Source organism: Lissotriton helveticus, chromosome 5_1 (genome assembly GCF_964261635.1).
Source record: "Lissotriton helveticus chromosome 5_1, aLisHel1.1, whole genome shotgun sequence".
NCBI classification, from domain to species: Eukaryota; Metazoa; Chordata; class Amphibia; order Caudata; family Salamandridae; genus Lissotriton; species Lissotriton helveticus.
This window is the reverse complement of record NC_136065.1, coordinates 1,325,888,141-1,325,914,245: the sequence shown is the minus strand read 5'-3', so window position 1 is coordinate 1,325,914,245 and position 26,105 is coordinate 1,325,888,141. Positions and strand designations below refer to the sequence as shown.

The window sequence follows — 26,105 nt, the reverse complement described above, 5'->3', positions numbered from 1 at the left end:
AGATGTGGACTCCACACACCGAAGTTGAGCGGATGGGGACAGCACCATAGTGTTAAACATGTTGCAGGGCCACAACAGCAAACCATTCAAGGTCTGCAAGCTTCAATTTGGGATTTCTTAGGTGGAGCTCAGTAGATAGCAGCAGCTGAGACACTGGGATCTCCAACTGCAGATTAGGAATCAGAGTTTTCAAGCATGGTGGCACCAGAGGACTGGTGTCATCCCTCTAAAAATAATTTTAGCATTTGTCATCCCGCTAAAGGATGTTTAGTACACCCCAAACTCAACCAGTCTGGTAGTGCAAGAATAAGTGGGAAAAGAAGTTAACCAGAGAGTTTTGTGAGGGGGCAGGGCTATCTGTTGGTAGCGATTAGCGAAAAAGTGATAGCAGTCAGGTGGTCAGCATATACAGTGAAGAGTGGATGATATTTACACCCAGTTAAATTGAAAATCAAGTTCCCAAAAAAATGTTGGACAGGGTTTGGGAGAAAAGAGATTGGCATTGCACATTTGATGTGGGTTCCGGTCTCCAAATGTTTGGAATTATTTCCAGTCAGCTAATAAGCATATCACGGGAATCCAGATTCATGAGGACCCCTCGCTGGTCAACGAACTACAATTTGGAATGCATGAGTCGAAAATGTTGGAAGCTAGTATATCGACTGCTCATGAGAAGAGGTTGGCCATTAGGGGAAACTGGAAGAAGCAGCAAGCACCAATGATGGGCCTATAGTATCTGAGACTATGACCACAGTGGGAATAGAAAGGCTATAATTCTATCTGCCAGAGCATGTGGAACATAGATACGTTTTTCGTTACATTTAAGCCCCTAATAATGTATGTAACCAGGTGAGATCTGGAGGAAACCTGCCAACTGCTCTGAGGCTATTCGACAAGGGAAAGGGATGTAGGTCAGAATGTGGATAGCGCAGGCTTATGATGGAGAATGGTGACACAGGGACCCTTTGCACTTCTCCTTACAAATAGAGGGAGGGGTTATTTCAAGGGTGACGTGGAAACGTTTGAGAGGGAAAAATTGAGAGGGGGCATTTGTGGTAATACTGCCCAGTCTGAAATATGTCTCCAACACGGAAGGGCGACATCGCCAGTTCTTAGTTGTGTTTATGTGTGACACAACCCTTCAATTTGGTTTCAAGAATAAGTTAAATAAATGAGAATTAGTTGCGATCTAGCAGCTAAATTAGACACTGTGAAACTCAAACCCCTTACTTATATAACACGGACTTCAGTGCTCGGCACAACTGTGGGATGAGGCGCAAACCAGTCTGTCTAAATATGCCTCAGTTTCATTCCTTTGCAATAGTTCTGAACGAGCTATAAAACAATCTCATATTTAGTGAGTCTTAAACAAATCTGTGTTCTCCTTACAAAAGAGAACAGCCCTTGCTGTTTTACTCTTTGGACTCTTGCAGGCAATACATCAACTCCTTTTACTTGTTGCCAACTTAGAACGGATACAAAAAAACTTCTTGTCTTTGTCCTTAATAAAAACATAAAACCACATTCCTGCTGCTCTCTTGGCAGGAAACATTTTCCAAAATCTCATTTTAAATCTTGCGACTGTTGTGCGATACTTCAGCTGCTCCTAAAGAGCTGTTTATCCAATGTCCTGTCGGTTTTCACGTGGCAATAAGTGCTTCTGAGGAGAAGCTGCGTACCTACTTTTTCAGCCAAAAGGACAAACATTTCAAGGCTTTTTTCAGCAATACTGCTAGTGTCAAAAGTGACTGAATGCAGTGTTTGCATACCTCTTGACCACCGGCAGTTATTTTTAGAGACTGGCACTTATTTTTTCGTATCAGATGTTTACAGGCAGCAAAGAGGGTAAAACTCACAATTCGGAAAGACAGAGGAAGACGGCAAAACCGTCACGAAGGGAGACAACAGGAACCTGCAAGAGTTAGACAGAGGCAGGCAGTGTCTGGTAGTGGATTAAAGAGTCACGAGGAGGATTTTAGACTACCAGCCTTGGTATTTGCACGCCGACTTTTAATTGCACCAGTTACGGACTTCTGAGCAGAGCTTTGGCCATCTGCACTTTTTTTTTTTTTTTACAAATTAAGGACTGCCTGTTTTAATGGTTATTCCATCAATCTTCTTCTATAGTTATATCTATAATGGCATTTCGGTTCTGTATACAAATCTCTGCATCAAACATATCTATAAACATATATCTTTATATGGAACTATATTAGAAAGTCCAGTGGTCGAAGTGGGGAAAAAAAAGTAGGGGAACTGTGGGTGGAGAATCAGGGGGCGGGAATAACCGAAGATTGAATCAGTGGGCGGAGTCAGGGGCGTGGCTAGAAATAGCAAAACATACCAATTTTTAGTACGTTTAGCATTTCACTGACCAGTTACAGCTTATAACGTTATTTAATTAAAACAATGGATAAACATGTTTGAGGTTTAATTCAGGAAAAAGCAAACACTAACCAGGAACAACATGTTACCTTAATGCTTTTACTCAATGTTCAGAAATCCATGATTATTTTTTGTCTCAAACATTGAGGTCATGAATACAGGGCTCCTCCTGTACACGTGTTATGCAGGGCTCAGAAGAGAAAGGAACTCTTCAGGAGAATCTATACTCACGGAAACCCACAAAGGCTCCTTCATATTCATGTCGCCAGCTAGCTGCTCAATCATAATATAGCAAAAAGAACAACTGAATGCAGAACAATATCATACATTCACCCCAGTACAGAGATCTGGGCCTAAATCCATTGTTTCTTTCTCCTGCCCCATCACCTCTCCTGCCCCGTCACTGCTCCTGCCTCGTTCACTGCTCCTGCCCCGTTCACTGCTCCTGCCCCGTTCACTGCTCCTGCCCCGTTCACTGCTCCTGCCCCGTTCACTGCTCCTGCCCCGTTCACTGCTCCTGCCCCGTTCACTGCTCCTGCCCCGTTCACTGCTCCTGCCCCGTCTCCTCTCCTGCCCCGTCGCCTCTCCTGTCCCGTCGCTTCTCCTGTCCCGTCGCTTCTCCTGTCCCGTCACTTCTCCTGTCCCGTCGCTTCTCCTGCCCAGTCGCTTCTCTTGCCCAGTCGCTGCTCCTGCCCCGTTCACTGCTCCTGCCCCGTTCACTGCTCCTGCCCCGTTCACTGCTCCTGCCCCGTTCACTGCTCCTGCCCCGTTCACTGCTCCTGCCCCGTTCACTGCTCCTGCCCAGTTTCCTCTCCTGCCCCGTCGCCTCTCCTGTCCCGTCGCTTCTCCTGTCCCGTCGCTTCTCTTGCCCAGTCACTGCTCCTGCCCGTTCACTGCTCCTGCCCGTTCACTGCTCCTGCCCGTTCACTGCTCCTGCCCGTTCACTGCTCCTGCCCGTTCACTGCTCCTGCCCGTTCACTGCTCCTGCCCGTTCACTGCTCCTGCCCGTTCACTGCTCCTGCCCGTTCACTGCTCCTGCCCGTTCACTGCTCCTGCCCCGTTCACTGCTCCTGCCCCATTCACTGCTCCTGCCCAATTCACTGCTCCTGCCCAATTCACTGCTCCTGCCCAATTCACTGCTCCTGCCCCGTTCCCTGCTCCTGCCCCGTTCCCTGCTCCTGCCCCGTTCCCTGCTCCTGCCCCGTTCCCTGCTCCTGCCCCGTTCCCTGCTCCTGCCCCGTTCCCTGCTCCTGCCCCGTTCCCTGCTCCTGTCCCGTTCCCTGCTCCTGTCCCGTTCCCTGCTCCTGTCCCGTTCCCTGCTCCTGTCCCGTTCCCTGCTCCTGTCCCGTTCCCTGCTCCTGTCCCGTTCCCTGCTCCTGTCCCGTTCCCTGCTCCTGTTCCCTGCTCCTGTCCTGTTCCCTGCTCCTGTCCTGTTCCCTGCTCCTGTCCTGTTCTCTGCTCCTGCCCTGTTCACCACTCCTGGTCCTTTCACCGCTCCTGGTCCTTTCACCGCTCCTGGTCCTTTCACCGCTCCTGGTCCTTTCACCGCTCCTGGTCCTTTCACCGCTCCTGGTCCTTTCACCGCTCCTGTCCTTTCACCGCTCTAGCTCATGCCCCGTCACCTCCCCTGCCTTGTCACCTCCCCTGCCCCATCACCTCCCCTGCCCCGTCACCTCCCTGCTCCGTCACCTCCCCTGCCTTGTCACCTCCCCTGCCCCGTCACCTCTCCTGCCCCATCACCTCTCCTGCCCCATCACTGCTCCTGCCTCGTTCACTGCTCCTGCCTCGTTCACTGCTCCTGCCTCGTTCACTGCTCCCTCCTGCCCCGTTCACCGCTCCTGGTCCTTTCACCGCTCCTGGTCCTTTCACTGCTCCTGGTCCTTTCACCGCTCCTGGTCCTTTCACTGCTCCTGGTCCTTTCACCGCTCCTGTCCTTTCACCGCTCTAGCTCATGCCCCGTCACCTCCCCTGCCTTGTCACCTCCCCTGCCCCATCACCTCCCCTGCCCCGTCACCTCCCCTGCTCCGTCACCTCCCCTGCTCCGTCACCTCCCCTGCCCCGTCACCTCCCCTGCCCCATCACCTCTCCTGCCCCATCACCTCTCCTGCCCCATCACCTCTCCTGCCCCATCACCTCTCCTGTCCCGTCACTGCTCCTGCCTCGTTCACTGCTCCTGCCTCGTTCACCGCTCCCTCCTGCCCCGTTCACCGCTCCTGGTCCTTTCACCGCTCCTGTCCTTTCACCGCTCCTGTCCTTTCACCGCTCTAGCTCATGCCCCGTCACCTCCCCTGCCTCTTCACCTCCCCTGCCCCGTCACCTCCCGTGCCCCGTCACCTCTCCTGCCCCGTCACCTCCCCTGCCCCGTCACCTCCCCTGCCCCGTCACCTCTCGTGCCCGTCACCTCCCCTGACCCGTCACCTCCCCTGACCCGTCACCTCTCCTGCCCCGTCACCTCTCCTGCCCCGTCACCTCTCCTGCCCCGTCACCTCTCCTGCCCCGTCACCTCTCCTGTCCGTCACCTCTCCTGCCCCGTCACCTCTCCTGCCCCGTCACCTCCCCTGCCCCGTCAACTCTCCTGCCCCATCACCTCTCGTGCCCCGTCACCTCCCCTGCCCCGTCACCTCTCCTGCCCCGTCACCTCCCCTGCCCCGTCACCTCTCCTGCCCGTCACCTCCCCTACCCCGTCACCTCCCCTGCCCCGTCACCTCCCCTGCCCCGTCACCTCCCCTGCCCCGTCACCTCCCCTGCCCCGTCACCTCTCCTGCCCTGTCAATTCTACTGCCCTGACACCTCTCCTGCCCTAGTACCTCTCCTTTCCTGTCGCCTCTTCTGTCCGGTCACTGTGGTCACTGCTCCTGCCCAGTTCACTTCACTCCGTGTACAACATTGACAAAGGTGTCAAGTTCCCCACAGTACTCTGCTTGGAGAAAGCTCCTCACTAATCAACTCCGATCTCAGGGGCACTTGATATGTTAAAGGCAGAGGGCGGGCGCATTGTCATTCTAAAGGGGCTAATCTGCCTCAATCGGAATGACAATGGCCTGCCCTCGGCCTGCGCGAGCTCAGGGCGGGCGGGGGCTGCTGCAGCCTCTGGACTTCAACAGAGAAGTGCGAGCAGCCCCTGGAAGCGGAAAGAAAAAAGTTATCATTTTAAAGTTGGACTATTCTTGCCGTCCCGGGACGCTTTTTTGAAAGCAAGAAGTAGGGGAACGGACTGAACAATTTTTTAGAAGTAGGGGCACGCCGTGCCCTTCCGTCCCCGCCCACTTCTATCACTGAGAAAGTCAGAGTTTGAGTCCTATAATTTTGGCTACGTGGCACTCCCACTCTTAAGTTTAGGCCATTCACACCGACTTGATCCTGGAGTGTTTCGCCAAGATCTGTAATGGGGCCAAATGTAATAGGGGTGGGAGGAAGATCCTAAACGTGCTTTCCCTCCATGCTAGTTCCAATAGAGACATAAATGTGGCACCTATAACAAAAATCACTCAACACAATTTCATGACACTTGAATGAGGTGAAGAGTCCTGGTAAAACTTGCGATACTCTTAGGATGTTGTAAAAATAGAACACCAAAAGATGATGGACGAAATGTTGAACATTGTCAAACATTCACCCCTAGCCCTAAGTTGGCAGGGTATGCCCAGACATGGGTCCCTTGCTCACTATGCCACTGGATTCAAGCTAGCCTGGCTGATGAGTGGTGTTACCCCAAAACCGGTCCCAGTGCTCTTTTCCGGTCCAGGAAAGACCTGGCTTGGCAGTTTGGGCTAGAATGTTCCCATGCTGAACAGGATCAAGAATGATTTGCATATGGCTGGGTCTAAAAAGGGGGGGCAAAGTGAGCTAAAGAACGATGATGGATTCAACCCAGATCTAATACTGACTGAGGGTGAGTGCCTGAAAAGTTTCAACGCTCCATTCATCATCTCTTTGTGTTTGCTTTGTTTGACCTAAGTTGGCAGGGCATGCCCCAATATCGGTCCCTTGCTCACTTTACCACTGGATTCAAGCTAGCCTTGCTGATGAGGGGGTGTTACCCCGAAACTGGTCCGAGGGTACTGGTTTCCTGTCGAGGGAAGACTTGGCTTGGCATTTCGAGCTGGACTGTTTCCATGTGGAACAGGGATAAGACTGATTTGCATATGGCTGGGTCTGAACTGGGGTGGCAAAGTGAGCTAAAGTACGATGATGGATTCAACCCAGATCTAATAGTGACTGAGAGCGAGTGTCTGAAAAGTTTCAGCGCTCTGTCCATCATCTCTTTGTGTTTGCGATGTAAAAATACAGTCAGTTGTTTTTGTAAAAAGGCAAGGAATTAAACTAAAGATTAAATGAGGACAACAAATGTTCAGCTTTCTTGACAGTTGGGCTGCCTCCCTGGATTTGCCAAGTGTGTCAATCAAAGACTAAAAAAATGAAGGAATCTGACTGGAGGAGAGGAAACGTTTTCTTTTGGTGCAATGCATATTAATGGGACTTTCGAGGATCTGCAAACCGAAACAATCTGCCTGGCTGGTCAAAAGGGAACATTTTATTATGGCTGCAATTACAGGATACAAGGCACTGAACCTGCAGTTCCGAAAAACACCTAGGGAACTTAGGCTAATCACTTCTCATCCCAGGGAGGATGTGAGGCAGGTCCTGGAGAGGCAGATACTGCCATCAGCCACAAAAGTGAGCTCTCTGTTGTACTGTAGTATTTAGAGGGTTGCCATTTTGGATTCATGGGTTCAGATTTTGAATCCTGATACTTTAGTTCAGTACAGGGTGTTCAAATCCATATTCTCAAATCTGGAACCTGATCCACGGATTAAAAAAAAAAAAAAAAAAAAAAAAAAGGACCTTCTGCAAGGCCTTGTGTGCAGCTGGTTCATTGGAATGACTCCTGGAGGGACTGGATTGGCCATAAACCAAACCATGAGTCTAAAGTTCACTGCACACAGATCAAAGTTCTGTACAGCTGGTTCGGGCTGGACAGGAGTAGGATCGCTGCCTGGCTGTATGCCAGGTTCAGGGACCAGAGCATGCTGTGCAGGACCAGAGGCCAGGTGCAGCTGGTTTGAGTGGGAAGGGGTTGGTCAGGGCCTTGCCATAGGCTCGGTCTAAAAAAGCTGCTGTTCATGGCAAAAAGGCATGTGCGGTTCGGTGGAACAGGACCTAGTGTGCTTATTCTGTTCACACCGTTGATGTCTGATCATAGCTGGTTTTGGTGCGATGGGGCTAATATGAGACTTGGCTATAGCCCAAGCAGAGTGATGGTTAGCACAAACAAATTCTCAGAAGCTTTGTTAAAGGTAAGTTATTTTTACCTTTAATGAGTGTGAGGAGTGTGCTATTGCTTTGGAACGTTATACCTGAGTGGATTTTGAACTGGGAAAGGCAGACTGGTGATCTGTGACTGTGAGCACCACGGGGGAGAGTGTAGTTCTCTGCGGTCCTTCCTGGCATTATTTTGGGGCCCACATACCTGTGACTAGCTTCCCTCAGAGCCACTGCTCTGCTCCCGGTCTCCTGAGTCTTCTCCCGCCGCAGCCGCAGCTTCCAACATCGCGGCGTGGCCCCAGGGAGAGAGACTACAATACCCAGGAGACATAGCGGCGGAAGCCGCCACCGCCCACATTGCGCCCGGATGCGCTTAAATTTGAACGGAGCCCTCGCGTCGCGGGATCGCGCGCGGGTCGTGCCGGGTTAAGCTCGGGACAAGGGCGGAGCCGTCTGTGGCCGTCAGAGGCCAGAGGTGGCTGGGCTGTGCCACCCCCTTAACATCCTCACCATTTCGTCTGGAATTGACTCATGCTTGCATCAAGTAGCGGTGGAGATCGCACTCTAGGGAGGACATTACCTGATTAAAGGACGCTGCCGATAGACGCTGCATCTTGCCGCACCCGCTTCGCGGGTCCCGCTTCGCGGGTCCCGCTTCGCGCCGTGGGACCCTCTGAAGTGCTACTTTGCTCCTTGGGCTCTGGTGCTGTGAACTGCGGGGGGAGAAGGTGCGGGCTACCTGAACGCCGCAGGGACTCGGTTGCCCAGGAGTCCCTGCGAGATCTCTACACCTGGTCTGCGTTCACTGATTGGCCCCGCCCACCGGTCAGTACGCACTACAAACTCTGCTGACCGTTAAGCCCAAGTGGGAGCCTTGCTTGCATCAACTAGCGGTGGCGATCGCACTCTGGGGAGGACATTACCTGATTAAAGGACGCTGCCTGATAGACGCTGCATCTTGCCGCACCCGCTTGGCGGGTGCCGCTTCGCGCCGTGGGACCCTCTGAAGTGCTTCTTTGCTCCTTGGGCTCTGGTGCTGTGAACTGCGGGGGGAGAAGGTGCGGGCTACCTGAACGCCGCAGGGACTCGGTTGCCCAGGAGTCCCTGCGAGACCTCTACACCTGGTCTGCGTTCACTGATTGGCCCCTCCCCCGGTCAGTACGCGGTCTACTTAATCGACCTAGGATCCCGCTGCGCGGGAGCACGCGGGTGCGCCGGGCAAAGCCCGGGCAAAGGGCGGGCCCTCTGTGGCCCTCAGAGGCCAGAGGAGGCTGGGCTGGCCCCCCCCCCCTTTCTGAAGACGAACCCACATTCAGGATTCCTTTATTTATGCTACATTCTACATTCCAGTAAGCAGACTCATTGAAGTACTCTGTTCTTGGTAAATGCATGCTTACTGACCGGTTCGATATAATTTACTCTTTTCTCTGGTAACCAAGATGACGTCTCTCCCCAAGGACAAAACATCATTCCCAGGAGGGGTAAATCAAGGAACACTTGACAACTATGTCATTAGGACTACCATAGGAACGGACAGAGAAATTGCACATGTAGAGCGACGGGCCGATAGACGCCGCTCTATTGAACTTATTAAGAATAAGCACTCTTTTCTGGGCCCAATACAGTTAGCCTTATCACCGCTTCCCGCCACACCCTGTGAGAATGAGGGTTGTGAGGTTTCCCTTAATGATAGCATCCCATTACTTTTCCAAGACAGAACCTCGCCATTAGTTGTAAATAATGACACGGTCATTAATATGTTAGCTTCTTTATGTAACTCAACTCCAGAGCTAGAGGTCCTGCCAGATACTTTGTCACCACCAGCAGAGCCTACCCCAAAAACAAAGATTTCTCTAAAAACTCCCCGAATTCAAGGACCACCCCCCAAAAAAAGGAGGAAAAGGCGGAATGCTCCACAGATAAATGAGTTTAGCCATACTAATTTTGGGAATGCAGTATGTTCTTCATCTAATGCACCCACTTCACCTGCAAAAGTTATTCCACCTGATTTCCCAATACAAGATCCATCTAGCATTGATCTAATAGGTAGTATGGAACAACTAATTAAATCGCTTATATTCCCAGTAATAGAGAGGCTAAAAAGAGTAGCCGAACAACTGGGAAATTTAGAACAGACAATTGGGGAAATTAAAGAAGTAGTTAAATATCTACCCAAGCCCATACCAGCTCCCCCAATTCTTGCACTACCCCAAACTGTTGTCATCCAGAAACCATCAAAAATTGCTAATCAAGCTACATCAAAGCCATTGGAACCAATGCCCTCTAAAACAACAGTGGCTAATGCTAAAATTGTAGATATAGAGCATCGTATAGGCGGAAAACCAAATATTCCAGGTAAATCCAATACCCCAGGAAACGCTCCAAAACTGAATGATCATGGAAACATGGCTAAGGTATTTCCACTTAAGAGGGGTACAGTAGAACTTCCTCTGGAAGCTGTTCCGTATGTGGTGGTCCTTACCGGAGTGCCAGTTCTAGAGGAGGGTGGCAGAGAAGATCAGCACCAGATGAAAAATAAAGCTATGTTCTGGCTCAGACAGAATCGCCCGTTACCACCAGAAATAAATGGCGACATTTTATTCGCCAGGCGTCTTTCCTGGTTGGGACAAAGAATAAAGGACATAACGGGTGACTTAATTATAGTAAATTTCAGGGATGGTAGGGCTGTTAGTCATATTGTGAACTGGTTTCCGCAACATGGTAGTAGTGGAATTGTTGTGCGTGACTTGACCTACTTTTACCCTAGAGGGCTAATGGACCCTCTAACAAATCTAAGGCCCCTGTTTCAAAATAACATTGGGCCTCCATTTAGAAGTCAGAACGTTTGTTCTAGGCCCCTATATCGAACACAGGAAAGTCACTTGAGGCAGTTTTTTCAACATCAGGTTGACTACTCTATACTTGTTTAGAACTGCTATGCGGCCTTAACGGGCATGGAGGGAGTCGATTGACTTCTTCCCGGGGGCACAGGAAATTATGTTGCGGGTAGTTCCCAAAGGGTATTTTCCATGACTACAGAACCTGCTTCTAATAGTAACGTACTTGTCCTTCAGCCAAACCATACATGTTTTCAGGACACAGTGATTAATCACGGGGGGAATATCAATAAATACCAAGTTCCCTCAGTGAGGCAGCTAGCAGTAGGGGAAAGTGGTGTTGCCAAGCAGACAGACAGTTTTAATTTACCTATTGGGGAAGTACCGCAGAGTTCTGATAATAGTGGCATTTCAATTGATTTACATGGAGAGTTAGAACTAAAAGTGGAGGTACGAGTGGGAAGTGATCCTTCCAATAGGGAAGTTAGTCACTTAATGTTTTGGAATGTGGCAGGACTTAGATCCAAAATATCAAATCCTACGTGGTTGAAAACAATAGAAGAGTTCGACATCCTATGCTTTCAGGAGACATGGGCCTTAGAACCTTTCCATCTCCCTGGCTACAAAACTCTGTTTACAACAGCAGTAGGGGTCCATCATGGCAGGGCTAAAGGGGGATTGTCGGTTTTCATATCTAATTATTTAAACTGCCAGAAGATCCAATTATTTTCATGTAATCCTTACTACCAGTTAGTACGGATAGATGCAAATAAGGAATTGTGTCTTATAATTATACATTTTTATAACAACATTCCTCTTGCAGACTTGGAATCAATACTTAAAAAGTTGGGCAATGATGTGAGCAAAGAAACAGACAATAATGCTAAAGATGTATGGGTTGTTTGGGGGGGAGACTTCAACTGTACTATATGTAAGAAAAGCCGGAAAGGTGTATGTGGTATCATGCTGGACCAAGATATTGATTTAACATACTTTGAGCACTCCACCTGTGGAGACCAGCGAAACGATATTGTTCACTCTGAAGATCTAGGGTATGCAAATGAAATTGGTCAATTAGAGCTCCCCTTCGCCCCTACGTTTATTGGCAGAGGCGTATTATTCACAATAGATTTTATAATAACTTCTCTTAGGCATTGGCATATGGTCAAAAGGTGCTGGATCCTCCATACTGCATTAAGGGATCACTATCTGATAATTATGGAGATCATAAACCCGTTCCGGGGAAAGGGCGTAGACAATACATCCATGCATAAAGTTTCTGATATTGCATGGTAAGGCAAAATGGTTATGTTCTTAAATGGGATAGGGTGGTTCCAAATGACTTTTTGTGTACCTTGCTAACTAATTGCTTGCCTAGTTTTCTGACCGTTCTAGATGAGAGTGTTGGTAGTCAGAAGATCCTTAAACAGTTTAAGGTCATTGCTTGTCAAATTAAGGACAACCTATCGGTGGCCTCTAAATCATGTAAAAAAAAGCCGGGAAAATGGTTTGAAACCACATGTACAAAGGCTCACTCTGAGCTCAAGAAAGTGCTACATGTTGTCCCCCGTGATCTTATATTGGTCAGGGAGGCGCGGAGATCTTATCAGTGCGCACTGAAAAGGAGGAAGTTGGCAATTAAAACGGAGGCCTGGGAGACACTTTGCAGGCTTCACAGAGTAAGGATGTTTGTGCTTTTTGGAAAGCAGTGAATGCCCCTTTCTTTGGTGCAGATAAAGCACGTGTTGAAATTGCCATTACAGAGGACTCTTGGGTTGATCACTATTCTAGTCTGTATAGTACTTTAACTGATGGACAGAATCATCCGTTGCGGTCATTAATGCAGCAGCAGGGGGAAATTAAAGCAAAGGACTTAGAACTAAATATTACCTTAAAAGAAGTAACTGAGAGTCTTAAAGCAACACGGGCGGTAAAGTCCCAGGTCCGAATGGCATACCTCCCGATTTGTTTAAAAATAACATCGATTTATGGGGCCCATCTTTGGTGCAACTGTTTAATGCATCCTTAAAGACGAGCCTGCTTCCATCATGGTTTATGTCAGTTATAGTGCCTATTTTTAAAAAAGGGGACAGGCAAAATCCCACGTGCTATCGACCTATCTCCTTATTAGATAGCACTGTAAAAATTCTAGGAAGAGTAATATTAGGTAGGCTGCAAAAATGGGCGGAACATAATTGTATTATTAGTGACCTCCAATATGGGTTTCAAAAGGGGGTGGTAACAGTTGATCAGGGTCTGAATTTATTTATCCTTCAACAGAAATATATTAAGGCACGGCAGGAACCTATTTATTTTACCTTCGTTGACTTGACGTCAGCGTTTGACTGTTTCACACAGCAAGTTATGGGCCATTATGGAATTCCTTGGTGTAGAGGGAAGTATAATTTCCTTTCTTAAGGAATTGTACTCAGGCGCTATCGCAACAGTGCGATATGGAAAAAATGGTGACTGTACTAGATCATTTGATGTAGGGCGTGGGGTACGGCAGGGTTGCGTCCTAGCGCCATTTTTATTCTTGGTATATATTAATGGATTAGAGGATGCCCTGGTGGAAACAACTTGTGATATACCAAGGGTAGCCAAAAGACCGATCCCTGCGTTACTATACGCAGATGATGCGGTCTTAATGGCTCGCACGCCAGTGGCCTTACAACGCCTTGTAACATCTTTTAATACATTTATGACAAACTTGGATTTGCAAATCAATTGTTCTAAAACATTCACCATGAATTGTGGCCCTGGTTCTATTAGAAAAAGGAGGCCGATGATCATTAATGCCAGTCCTCTAGATTTTTACCCCTACCTTTTCATATCTTGGCATTTTATTCCATGAAGCAGGGACCTGGGCAGATGCCATAAAAGCAAGGAAAGTCCTGCTCTGCAAATCCATCACAGCCCTTAAAATTTTTTCTAAAAAGATGGGGAAAAAACCTACTGTAGAACTTCTGCGAATTTTTAATGCCACTTGCGTCTCTATTGCCATCTATGGTGCTGGGCTCTGGGGGTACGACAATATAAAATCTATTCAGGTTGTAGAACATAAATTCTTGAGATTCATCTTGGCTGTACCTGAGAGTGTCTCAAGTTACATTTGTCATATGGAACTCGGCCAACCCCACATTGAAGATACAATTAGAGTCCAACCAGTACTGCTGTGGCATAGGGCTTGGACCAATGATGGGTGTGTACTGAATCGTGCTATTTTAAGGGATGGATTAAGCTTGGATTATGTGAGCAGGATAAGGTAGTTTACTTATATCAGGGACTTTCTTGGAGACATTGGCTGTATGAGTTACTATGATGATCCTTTGTCTATGTGTAATATTACGAGGAAGTCACTAAAAATAAAATGTATGAAACGCCTGGAAGACATTAGAATGACAGCGGAAAATAAGAAAAAGTCTGTTGTAGCCCATCAATTCGTACTAATGCAGGGTAAAATTCAACCATATTTAACCCTTTCCATGTCTGAACACTCGCGATTCATTTTGACCCGTTTTAGGTTAAGTATTCGTTTTAGGGTTTTAAGTTTTCCCGTAATGAACTGCTGGTCTCGTAACTCAATTAAATGCCCTTGTGACGACTTATCAGAACAGTCTGACATCCACATCCTTTTATTCTGTAAATATTATACTTTACCCCGGAAAAGATTGATTGTACCGATTTTAAAGGAAATGAATGTTAGACATTGTCGCGCCGCCTTCTTAGAACTCCAGAAATTAGATGTTTTTTTTATTGTAGCTTCCATTTCGGAATATTTTAGTAATGTTTTTAGATTACGTAAATCAATATGCACTTGAATTCAATGTACGTTGTATCTAAATCTACTGTATATTGTACCCATACCTGCACTGCCAATAACCTTGTGATTTTAATTATCTCTTTTAATAATAATGATGATGTAGCATTATGAATTGTTTTTATGTACTTTTATGGTTACTACCTTTTTAACCGAATAAAGTCAATTGATGATGATGAGTTAAAATAATCTTAGTTTATACTGTTTCTTAAAAAACACCGCCCCCAGAAACTCCCATTAAATACAATAGTGAAAGCAATATTATCCAAAGAGCTTAACTCATAAATCTCCTTAATAAAACGTAAACAAGAGAAATTAAAGACTGTGTGACAGAGGCACTATGCTGAAAACTACGGCCTTGTAAAGCAAGGTTTGAGGAGTAACCAGTTAATGAAGATTGTGTTTTTATGTTTCTTCTGTTCTGTCCCTGACAAGGTCAGTTTTACAAACGATAGAGTGCTTCCATTATTAGCGGTACTCTGCTGAGAGCTTCTCTTTAGCCTTTATACAAAGATTAAATAGACATTTAAACGGAGTAGTCCACAATTCTCTAGACCGCGAATGTCTGAATAGATTAATCCAGAAATGACCTCTGTCCTTTTGTGAAATATATGAGAACTACATTTCTTTACACATCTGTGATCCACACTATTAATTAAGAGCTAAATGGTGAGGAATGGCGAGGAATGATGAATTACACTGAAAACACATCATCAATCAAGGTGGAATAATTGAAAATGAATGAGGGTTAGGATGGATTTGAATGTGAACTCGGCCCTCAACGCATACGCCGAGTCCTCAAAGGTCTCAGATAAATGGAACTACGAGTGAACCCAAATGTCATCAAATGGTACTGTATCAGATATCTCAGTGCCATCAACTATGCTTTGATGGGCATCAATAAGAGGCATGACCTGCTACCCGAGGCGGACTCTTTAATTCTCTAGGCAGAGGCAGATCACAAATTGGATAATGAAAGGATGCTGGAGGTCTATATGTGGTCCAGTGGCGTTAATGGAAGTAATATGGCGATTGATGTCACTTTGGCTATCAATGGCCATTGGCATTCCTGTGGATTGATATGCCTGTAACTTGGTCCATCATACTTCAAGGTTACTCTACAATTATAAAGATCAAAGATCAAGGGCTTACCACAGAAATGTGGCAAGTATGGTTAGCTCTGCAATCCACAACCCACACAACTGCCAATCCCACACCAAATGCAGTGCTAATGACGTCACCCTTGATGCGCAGCTACGTATGTCTTTAATAGTCTTAACAATTAGGTTTCATGTCACAGTATCAGTCACATTAAGAATGACATGACTGTGCAGGTAGTAGTATTTATAAGTACTGTTATTTAATAGTGCTGTGCTTTTAGGTGTTTACTACCATAACTATTGTAACGTGATAGGTGTTGCATTAGGTGTGTAAGTTATGGTTTGTATGGCTGTTGTGTGCGTCTTTCATATCAGAGGTAACCATAACTAACAAATGATACTGTTTTTTTAGATTTATTTTGACACAGTAACTTCACTTTGTCTTTTTTAAAGTCAATTGTGGAAGCGTTTCTTTTAAACACGTTAAGATGTAATAACTAATCCCAAGCATAGCTTCACTTTCGTTTATTCAGTGAATCACTGTGGCCTCTAAACTATCCAGCTGCTATGAAAATACACCTTACCTTGCAGCCTGCAGTGCACTGCCGTTGGCCTTAGGCAGTGAGGGCTGATCACTAGGGTGGCATTACAAGCCATCATGTTCTTGCCCTTTGCGCCTCTCTAGACCAATATGCAAATCGACTTGATCCTGCTCCACCGGGAGCAATGCAGCTCAAACTATCCGAAGGGTTGGTGGGTGTGGTTCCCTTCAGCCTGCACTGCTGCTGGCTGCACTGTAGGGATTCTGTGTGAACGACGTTTACTCTGACACTGCTTGTGTATGCGTGTGTCTGATTGTATTGTACTGGTGACTAAGCAGTTTCTGGCATGTGTAAAGAACGCTAACACTGTTGCCGCTAGTACTTGGTTTGCAGTGATGCTTCATATACTGTACTGGAGACAAGGTTGACTGATTTTTCGGAGCCTCAAATACTGCTTTCTTATCTCCTTGCTGTGCCAATGAAGGCAGTTATATTTTTGACGAGGTCCACGAAGACCAAACACTTTAAAGTTGGCTTACAATGTGCTTTCTTGAGCATGGCTTGCTATTTTTAAGCGCACCTTTAAGTGGACGGTGACTCTACATATGTCATTCCCTGGGAATGAAATGGGTGTGCTTTAAACAGTTCAGGCACTGGTTTCAAATTGGCATGAGAATTTGGAGAACATCTGCCAATAGCCAGCAGCTGATTTGTTTGATATGGTTTTAACATTATATTTTCATACATTGGCACTTACTTCCCAGACTCTTGTTAGCGACAACCTGGATGGAATCTGAAGACACCCACATGATTAAAAAGACATGAAATGCTCCGATGTGGCTGAAAGGCAACATAACCTGTACACAAACCCCCAATTTAAAGGTTCCATATAGCTATAATTTCTTCAAGCCATATATGTTCTTTCCTAAGCTTGTGTTCCAATGTATCTCCAAGTTGTAGCCATAGGTAGCTTCAATTGAATTAACTGGATCTACACACTCGATGGCAATGGCTTATAAACAGGAAGACCAGGAAGAGAAACATGAAGTTCTGATGATATGGAGCTCGGGGGCACTGGAACACACTTCTCTAAACCTAGAAATACACAAATACACAGGGAATAAAGGCATGCACTCACGGGTCCACTCTGTGGCATACTGCGGAGCGGAGGTGTGGGGTCCAGCCACAGTGCTGATCTCAAAGAGGTACTGCGTTCCAGCAGTGAGTGATGAGTAGGTGATGTTGGTGACTTCTCTTCCCAAGCAGCGGTTATGAAGAAGCTGATTGGTCTCTGCGGAGTACAGCCTGGTGACGTAGCTGCTGCCACGGGCGGGGTTCCAGTGGGCAAACAGAGATGACAGACTCCCTTGACTGCTGAGACTCAGTCCAGATGGAGGAAAAGGGTCTAAAGTTTAGAGGGAGAAACAGTAGGGATAGTGCTCATTATTTCCCAATTGTACAATTAAACAAGCAGTGGTGGGGCTCTATAAATGCTTAGCGCGGTTATTAGCGTAATGAACTGTTGTTTAATTTGATATTATCATAGGCTTAAAAGCGCTCATCTTCTTATACTGAACACAACGTTCTATTAACAAATCTAAAAATGCTATCAATTCTTAAATGTATATAGTTCAAAATCTTAATCACATCGTTATTTCACTCTGAATAATAAAATGTTTATTGTCGGTGTGGTTTCGGGTGAAATACATTTGGAAGAAACATACAAAATCCATCAAAAATTGGTTTAGCGTTATACAAAACTAAATGAAATGCTAAATATTTTCTGACTCACTCTTATAATGTCATATGTAGGATTTACTGAAAGCCTTTACACATTTGCACGCATCAGTCCAAGAAAGTAGTGTATTCAGGATACACAAGTAAAAAAGTAAAAAAGCAACAAAAAAGCCACTCTGTCACAATATCCTGTGACGTATCTATAACAAAGTCTGGTTTCCCAAAACGTACACTAATGCCCGGTGCACAATTTAATTGTGCTCGTCTCCACATACAGTGGCCCTACCGTATTTCAGACCGAAGATTACTGCGATATTAACCTTAGTAAAAACAATTCTCAACATTGTTAACCAATTGTTGACGCATTGCAGGTATACTATTTATATATTCACATTACTCCCCCACTGCCTCCACCCGACATACCTTTCTATAGACATATATTCTATATGTTGAATTAAATTTTCTCCTGCATCGCTCTAAAAATACACTAAGAAAGTACAAGGAGAGAGATGTATCGGTAAACCCTGAACAAATAATTACAGATAAATAGAAAAGCTCTAAATCTGGGGAAATTGAAAAAACTTCCCCTTTTTTCCATAAGCGTAGCATACAGTAGCTTCCTATTGCCATCAAAGTTATGATCTACACATAACCATTTACGACATTGGAATATCATGACGTAATCTACGGACCTCAGTCTCCCATCGTCTCATCTCTCAAGTTCAGGACCTGTTCTTGCTTAATACTTCCTCCTGAACAAAGCATCTGTGGCCCCGTCTCTCCTTTGACCAAAAACATAGCTGGCCCCTTCAATTTTGCCCATAGAGGCATCCTTCTCAAATAATGAGTTATATAAACCATCCATTTATCACGCACAGTGTAATCTCCAGAGCATTGAGCATACATTCATTCTTACCATTTTCAATATTTACATTATTAAAATGCAGTAAGGCATATTGTGTGATACTCTTACTGTTTGTCAAGAAGCAGCTTTGTTCCTTAAAAGGACTATATAATAAATCATTAATTCTGTATGATTATTTGGAAAGGATACCTCCATTAATGTCTGTTGTGTTATAACAGGGCCCAGGTCTCTTAGGAGGTCCACTTCAGGCGGATCCTATTGCATTTTACCCTTGACACTTTGCTGCTCAGCCTCATGTTCGCTCCACCTTCCAACAGGATTCTGCATTTACTGCGGACCAAGCACCTGACTGACTTTCAGTTCCTCTGTTACTACTGCACAATACAAATCACAAGCTAACCCCATCAGTCAAATGATAACACCACCAACCCTTCTCCCTTTACATGCTGAACACTCCCCATCAAACAGTCTGCTTCCCTCTGCTGCAGATCTAAAACCAGGCCTTCCCTCTCTCCCTTGGACTCTATAATCCCATCAGTACCTATGTGAAATATGCTAATTTGGATTTCATATTACCCCCCCAGGACTGACCAGGTTTACTTTTGCTCTGCAAAAACGGTGAAATATATTTGAGTAAGCTAAATAAGACAATGGGAACAACACTCTGAATGTAGACTGTTACGACGTCTCTCACTATTCCAACCATCAACAGATTAAGATTTACTTGAATGAAAATATCAGATCAGTATGACCTGACCGTGTGGAAAACATTTAACAAGCAACCATACTAATGCCACGTTAGAAACACCCTTATAAACTAATATTTTTCAATATCCAATTTGGCGGTAGATTGACCATGTTAAACAAGCATTGAAAATGCAATAGGTCTCGCCTTGATTAAGTTAAAGCCATTTGCTTTGCTAATGGTATTGTATAGCAAAGCAAATGGCTTTGACTTAATTAAAGGCAGGACCTATTGCATTTTCAATGCATGTTCATCTTACATTCTACCCCTAGGCGCGAGTATCCAAGGAGTGACTGAATGTCAATATCTTTGGGCGGCTTAGAACCCCATTCACAAACCAGCAAAGCGGAAATCTGTTGTGAAGAAGGTTCCTGGACATTATGAGGACGCACATGGTTAGATTCACAGAACATTCACCTCTATGAGTTGAAGTCTGCATCTCTAGATATAGACAGAGATTCACTCAAAGAGCGAGTGCCTTCAGAATGGGGGGAGTGCAGGGTTCTACTTGCAGCTGGGAAGGGTCAGATTCTCACTCACTGCACAGGCCCAGGAGCTAGGCCATGAACATTTAAACAGAACGATTAAGGACAAAAGAGTGGTTATGTTTTATTAATTCTTTCGCTCCAATTTCAGAATCATATGAAAAACGGTGCCATTCATACCTGTAGTTATCATCATAATCTCAAATGTACATGTTTACGAACTGGATACTCTCTCAGGTGATTAGAGCGCTATACAAATCAATTTCCCAGACATGAAAGTTCTAACTGTAGCCTCCCGCATAGAAGCCCCTGACGCCCAAGCAAAGACGGCACAGGAGGGATCCATGTCCTTCCCACCTCCTCGCAGCACCGTTCCTGTGTCACCGGCCCCCAAACTGCGGGAGTATGCACGCACATGACCTGAAACCTTTGTCCCTGCGTAGCACGTGGCTCCCGTGCCAAGATCCCTCTGCAAGAGCACCTTAGGGGAACAATTGGAAACAGCCAAACATTGTTTTCCAACTCCAAACTGCTGAATGAAATCCCTGCCAGCTCCAGTTGTACATGTAATGAGATGCGTGTTCCGACTTTTAGCGACGTGCCCATGCCTCCCCCAAAGACCATGATACTATTGCACAGTGCCTGTGTCACCCGTTGTTGTAAGGTTGTGCTGTGTCATAATGTATTTTATTTATTTTACTTCGCTTTTGTGTAGCGCAAACTCCTCCTAAGATAATGGTGTGCTTTACATAAGCACCCGTTCAGTTACATTGCACATGCTTCTATTTCTATTTAGTATCATGCACCCTTATAATATGAAAACGGCGGCCCTTGGCCCTGAGAGCCCCCAGGAGAGTGGTAAACCCACAATGTACTTTCACCAGCACCAAGAAACAGACACCCTCAAGACTGCGCAGTTCATAGTAGACATTTATTTCCCGCTCCACTTTTCTCGTGAAGCCCAACGCTCCATTCCTCTCCCTTCTCAACATACTCTGTTACTGCACGTGTCTGGCCAGTAACATAGTATGTTGAGAAGGGAGAGGAATGGAGCGTTGGGCTTCACGAGAAAAGTGGAGCGGGAAATAAATAAAGTGAGCGGGATGCGTAAAGCGTGCGCCGCGTTTTAAAGTAATGTAAAAAGTGGAGGGGGAAATAAATAAATACAAGCGGATCACCTTGCAGACCGCAGATGTTATCGGTAAGCCTGTTCCGTTCCGTTGCATCTAACATTGAAACCACAACCAGAAGGAGGCGTGCTCGCGAGAGGCTGCGGAGCACGCGCACACGTTCCAGCCAGCGACGGAGGCGTGGCGCGCACCGCCTCCCTGTGCCGTGTCGCGCGCCATGGATCTCGTCCCCTTTTGCTATTCCCAGTGTGCGGGGGCCTGCTTCTTACGCCGGGGGCCTGCAACCGCAGCTCTCAGCGATGTTGGCGGAGGCTGGCGGGGATGCGCCCCCGGTCTGGGGGAAGCTGCCGGTTTTGCTGCCACTCTCGCTCCTTCCCCTGAAGGTATGGCAGATCTCACGATGCATGGGGCGGGGGGTGTGTGTCTGTGCAGGGGGGGAAGGTAGGGGGCAGCGGCGTGTGTATGCGTGCGTGTCTGTATGTGTGTGTGTGGTGGGGGGGCTGCAGCGTGTGCCTGTGTAATCTGTGTGCAGGGGTGTGGGGGCTGCCTGTGTGCGCATGGCAATATGAGGCACGGCGACGTGCGCGCCCACGAGATAAAATCTCCGCCAGGAGAAGCTCGTAACACTTTGCAGTCCACATTCCCCCAGAAGTGACTACATAAGTTGTCTCGCCCTAGACAGCAAAAAGCTTCGCTTTTTGCTTTCGTCTAGGCGAGACCTAACCAGAAGTGACTACATAAGTTGTCTCGCCCTAGACAGCAAAAAGCTTCGCTTTTTGCTTTCGTCTAGGCGAGACCTAAAAAATCTTGATGCTCAAGTGACTGAATACTACCTTCCCCTGAGGCGTGCTCTCTTTTGTAATTTACTTTGCGCCTTGCACTTTTCTGGTGATTCGTTCTTAACAACTGTATATATTTTAAATTGTGAAATTTTAACCACATTAGTGCACTGATCTTTAGGCGAGACTTACGTCGCCTACAGGGTCCCAGCACGCTTCTGCCCACCGGCGCAGCCGATCTTGGCGCTGACGCCGGCACGCAGAGGGACAGCCGCCATCTTGGGGTAGGCAGGGTAGCGGTCCAGCTTCTGGCCGCCTCCCGCCCTCCCGTGTTTATTTAAGGCGTGCTTTTTCAGCCGATTTCAGACTGAATACTACCTTCCCCTGAGGCGGAAAGCCGGGGGTGCTCTCTTTTGTAATTTACTTTGCGCCTGGCACTTTTCTGGTGATTCGTTCTTAACAACTGTATATATTTTAAATTGTGAAATTTTAACCACATTAGTGCACTGATCTTTAGGCGAGACTTACGTCGCCTACAGGGTCCCAGCACGCTTCTGCCCACCGGCGCAGCCGATCTTGGCGCTGACGCCGGCACGCAGAGGGACAGCCGCCATCTTGGGGTAGGCAGGGTAGCGGTCCAGCTTCTGGCCGCCTCCCGCCCTCCCGTGTTTATTTAAGGCATGCTTTTTCAGCCGATTTCAGACTGAATACTACCTTCCCCTGAGGCGGAAAGCCGGGGGTGCTCTCTTTTGTAATTTACTTTGCGCCTGGCACTTTTCTGGTGATTCGTTCTTAACAACTGTATATATTTTAAATTGTGAAATTTTAACCACATTAGTGCACTGATCTTTAAGCGAGACTTACGTCGCCTACAGGGTCCCAGCACACTTCTGCCCACCGGCGCAGCCGATCTTGGCGCTGACGCCGGCACGCAGAGGGACAGCCGCCATCTTGGGGTAGGCAGGGTAGCGGTCCAGCTTCTGGCCGCCTCCCGCCCTCCCGTGTTTATTTAAGGCGTGCTTTTTCAGCCGATTTCAGACTGAATACTACCTTCCCCTGAGGCGGAAAGCCGGGGGTGCTCTCTTTTGTAATTTACTTTGCGCCTGGCACTTTTCTGGTGATTCGTTCTTAACAACTGTATATATTTTAAATTGTGAAATTTTAACCACATTAGTGCACTGATCTTTAGGCGAGACTTACGTCGCCTACAGGGTCCCAGCACGCTTCTGCCCACCGGCGCAGCCGATCTTGGCGCTGACGCCGGCACGCAGAGGGACAGCCGCCATCTTGGGGTAGGCAGGGTAGCGGTCCAGCTTCTGGCCGCCTCCCACCCTCCTCATGTATAATAACAGATGGTCTTCCCGTCCGCGCAGCGGGCGGGCGCAGCGGGCGGGCGCAGCGGGCGCGCCGAAGGCGCGCCTAAGGCAAGCCCGTCTGCACCCGTCCGCGCCTGGCCCGTGCCCAGTGCCGGTCCCCCTGTCTGTCATTCGGCTGCTCCCAGGGTAAGCTGGTCCAGAAATCAATTATTACAAATGAGACCCAGGGTATGCATCTCGTCCCTCATCTGCTGCCCTTGTAATCTGGAACACTCTTCTTATGATTGTTCCCATTGTGCGTTTAGATTACCGCCAGTAAGTAAACGTCCACCTCATTATTATAACATAAATAAACGACTTACCCAAACGATAACGCTGAAAACTGCTTTGGTTAATTGCCGCTCGCTCCCACGCCATGCTGGTGAAATTTGGTCATCCCTTACCTCTGATGCCTGGGATGTACTGTTTCTCACGGAGACATGGCTGAGGGACTCCTCGAACCCTGACATTCTTTTAGCTACCCCCCCCAGGCTACCTCCTGAACGGCTTTCATCGTGAAGGTGGTCAAATGGGTGGGGGCCTTGCCATTATAATTAAAAACCATCTTAAACTGATTGTTAGTAAACTTGGGAATATTGGCAAGATTGAAGCCATGTACTTTACTATTGCTGATTCAGCGGCCGTTATTTTTGCTGGGATTTTAGTATATAACCCTCCCACGGCAACGGCAGCCTCCCTTACCTCCTTGGTCCATTTGATTGCAGACTTATCCCTTAAACATTCTCACTTTGTGGTGTTGGGTGATTTTAATCTACATGTGGATAATCCACTATGTATGCAGGCTACCCAGTTCCTCGATACTATGAAGAGTCTGAATCTCCATCAACTAGTGCAGGGCCCCACACATGTAGCTGGTCATACTTTGGACCTGATTTTCACAGGGAATCTGGATATCAGGCTTCAGCCACCCCTCCCCCTTACCTGGTCGGATCACTATCTCCTCCCTTTTGATCTCGCCCTTACTATGGCACCCATGCCTATTGCACTCAATAAGGAGTTCGGGAGAAAATGGCACAAAGTTACCTGCGCCACCCTGAGCCCCTTGCTCCCCGACCTCGTGGAACCCATGACTAATAACATTGATGAAAGGGTCTCAAAGCTGAATTCATCCTTATTGCTTGCCATTGACTCCATTGCGCCTCTCCAACCTATTACTTCCGCCAGATCTCACCCTTCGGCTCCTTGGTTTTCCCCGACCCTCCGGGAGGAAAAGAGCCGATGCAAAAAATTAGAACGTCAATGGCGGAAAGACTATGACCCGGAGGCCAAATCCATCTATAAAGTCGCCTTAAGAAAATTTCTCAACCTCAAACGATCTACAATGAGAGATTTTTTCTCTCTACAAATTGAGAAATCCAAGAATTCTTCTAAATCTCTTTTTAAAATTGTAAAGGATTTTACTCACCCTGCCGCCTTGTCCCCTCAGATTGTGGCCAGTCAAGCCCTATGCAATGGTCTGTCTGACCATTTCCAGGAGAAAATCTTGACCATCAGATCGGCTTTTCCCTTGGAGGGATCTCTCCTGACCTCCAGAGAGGCAGAGCGGGGTACTTCCTCTTTCGAATCCTTTAAGGAGTTGACCATTGAGTCCTCACTGAGATTAATCGCCCATTGTAAATCTGGCTCTCCCCTTGACCTTATCCCTGCTAAAATGATGGGAATATTAGCTCCCGTACTGATTAATCCTCTCCTTTCTATTTGGAACTCCTCTCTTGAATCAGGCCAATTTCCCTCGGTGTGGAAAGAGGCGATGCTAGTTCCTATTCTGAAAAAGGCGAACGCTGACCCTGCCCAATTTAATAACTATCGCCCGATCTCCCTTCTCCCCAATTCAGCTAAAATTCTGGAGAAAGCTGTACAACTTCAACTGGCAGAATATCTGGAAACTAACCGGCTACTCCATGACTCCCAATCGGGATTTAGAACGGGCTTTAGCACAGAGACAGCTCTTTTGGAGGTTTCTGAGACAATCAGAGAGTGTGTGGACAGGGGCGAGGAAGCTATGTTAGTCCTCCTCGACCTGTCCGCGGCCTTTGATACCGTCTCACATGCAATACTACTGGATCGCCTTAGTCAGGCGGGAATTGGGGGCATGGTGCTGGCATGGCTTGCTTCTTTTCTGAAAGATCGCTCTCAGAGGGTTTTCTTCAGACCTTTTAAATCTGTGGGTCAGCCCCTTCTTTGTGGTGTCCCCCAGGGCTCGGCCCTGAGCCCTTTGTTGTTTAATGTTTATCTGGCCCCACTGGCTAAGGTGGTGGAATCTTGGGGTGTCAGGGTGATCTCTTATGCTGACGACACTCAGCTGGTGTTCTCATTTAGGGATCACTCTGACCCCGGGTTTGCCAACTTCCGCCAGTGTCTGAATAATATATGTACCTGGATGACTACCAACCATCTCAGACTTAATACTGACAAGACGGAGGTAATGTTCTTCAATCAGAAGACTACTATTTCCTCTAGCCTTTGGTGGCCGACTGTGCTTGACCCCCCGCCTATTCCAGCCCTCACAGTCCGCAACCTGGGTTTCCAGTTTGATAATACCCTCTCCTGTATTCCCCACATTAACAAAACCACCGCCGCTTGCTTTGCGAAACTGGGTATGATGAGAAAGATCTTTCCTTACCTCCCTCTAAATGCTCGTAGAACTGTGGTCCAGGCGTTAATTACATCTCACCTGGACTACGGAAACAGTCTCTACGCTGGCGCCCCTATGTACCAGATCGAACGCCTGCAGATTGTGCAGAATGCCGCGGCCAGACTCATCGGTAATATTCCTTATCGTCAGTCAGTGGCAGCCTACAGCGAAAAACTTCACTGGCTCCCCGTTGCTCGTCGCATCCATTTTAAGATTTTAACACTCGCTTTTCGAGCTTTGAGTGATTTTGGTCCAGATTACTTGAAAAAACAGATTGTCCTTTCTCACTCCATCAGATCTTTACGATCTAATAGCCTTCGTCTTCTGGTTGTCCCACGTTTCCGTCTCTCTAGGATGGGCGGAAGAGCATTCGGAGTCCTGACGGCCAGACTCTGGAACAAACT

General features: G+C 47.1%; 1 protein-coding gene across 2 annotated transcripts in view; it reads right to left on the bottom strand.

Moving 5' to 3' along the window:
• The window catches only part of LOC144755356 (receptor-type tyrosine-protein phosphatase V-like), a 704,907-nt gene that overhangs the window by 345,162 nt on the left and 333,640 nt on the right, over positions 1–26,105 (bottom strand). For both annotated transcript variants that reach the window (XM_078644168.1, XM_078644167.1), the window contains one exon: positions 17,088–17,354. In XM_078644168.1, coding sequence (XP_078500294.1) covers positions 17,088–17,354 — 267 coding nt within the window. The remainder of the gene's footprint in view (positions 1–17,087; positions 17,355–26,105) is intronic.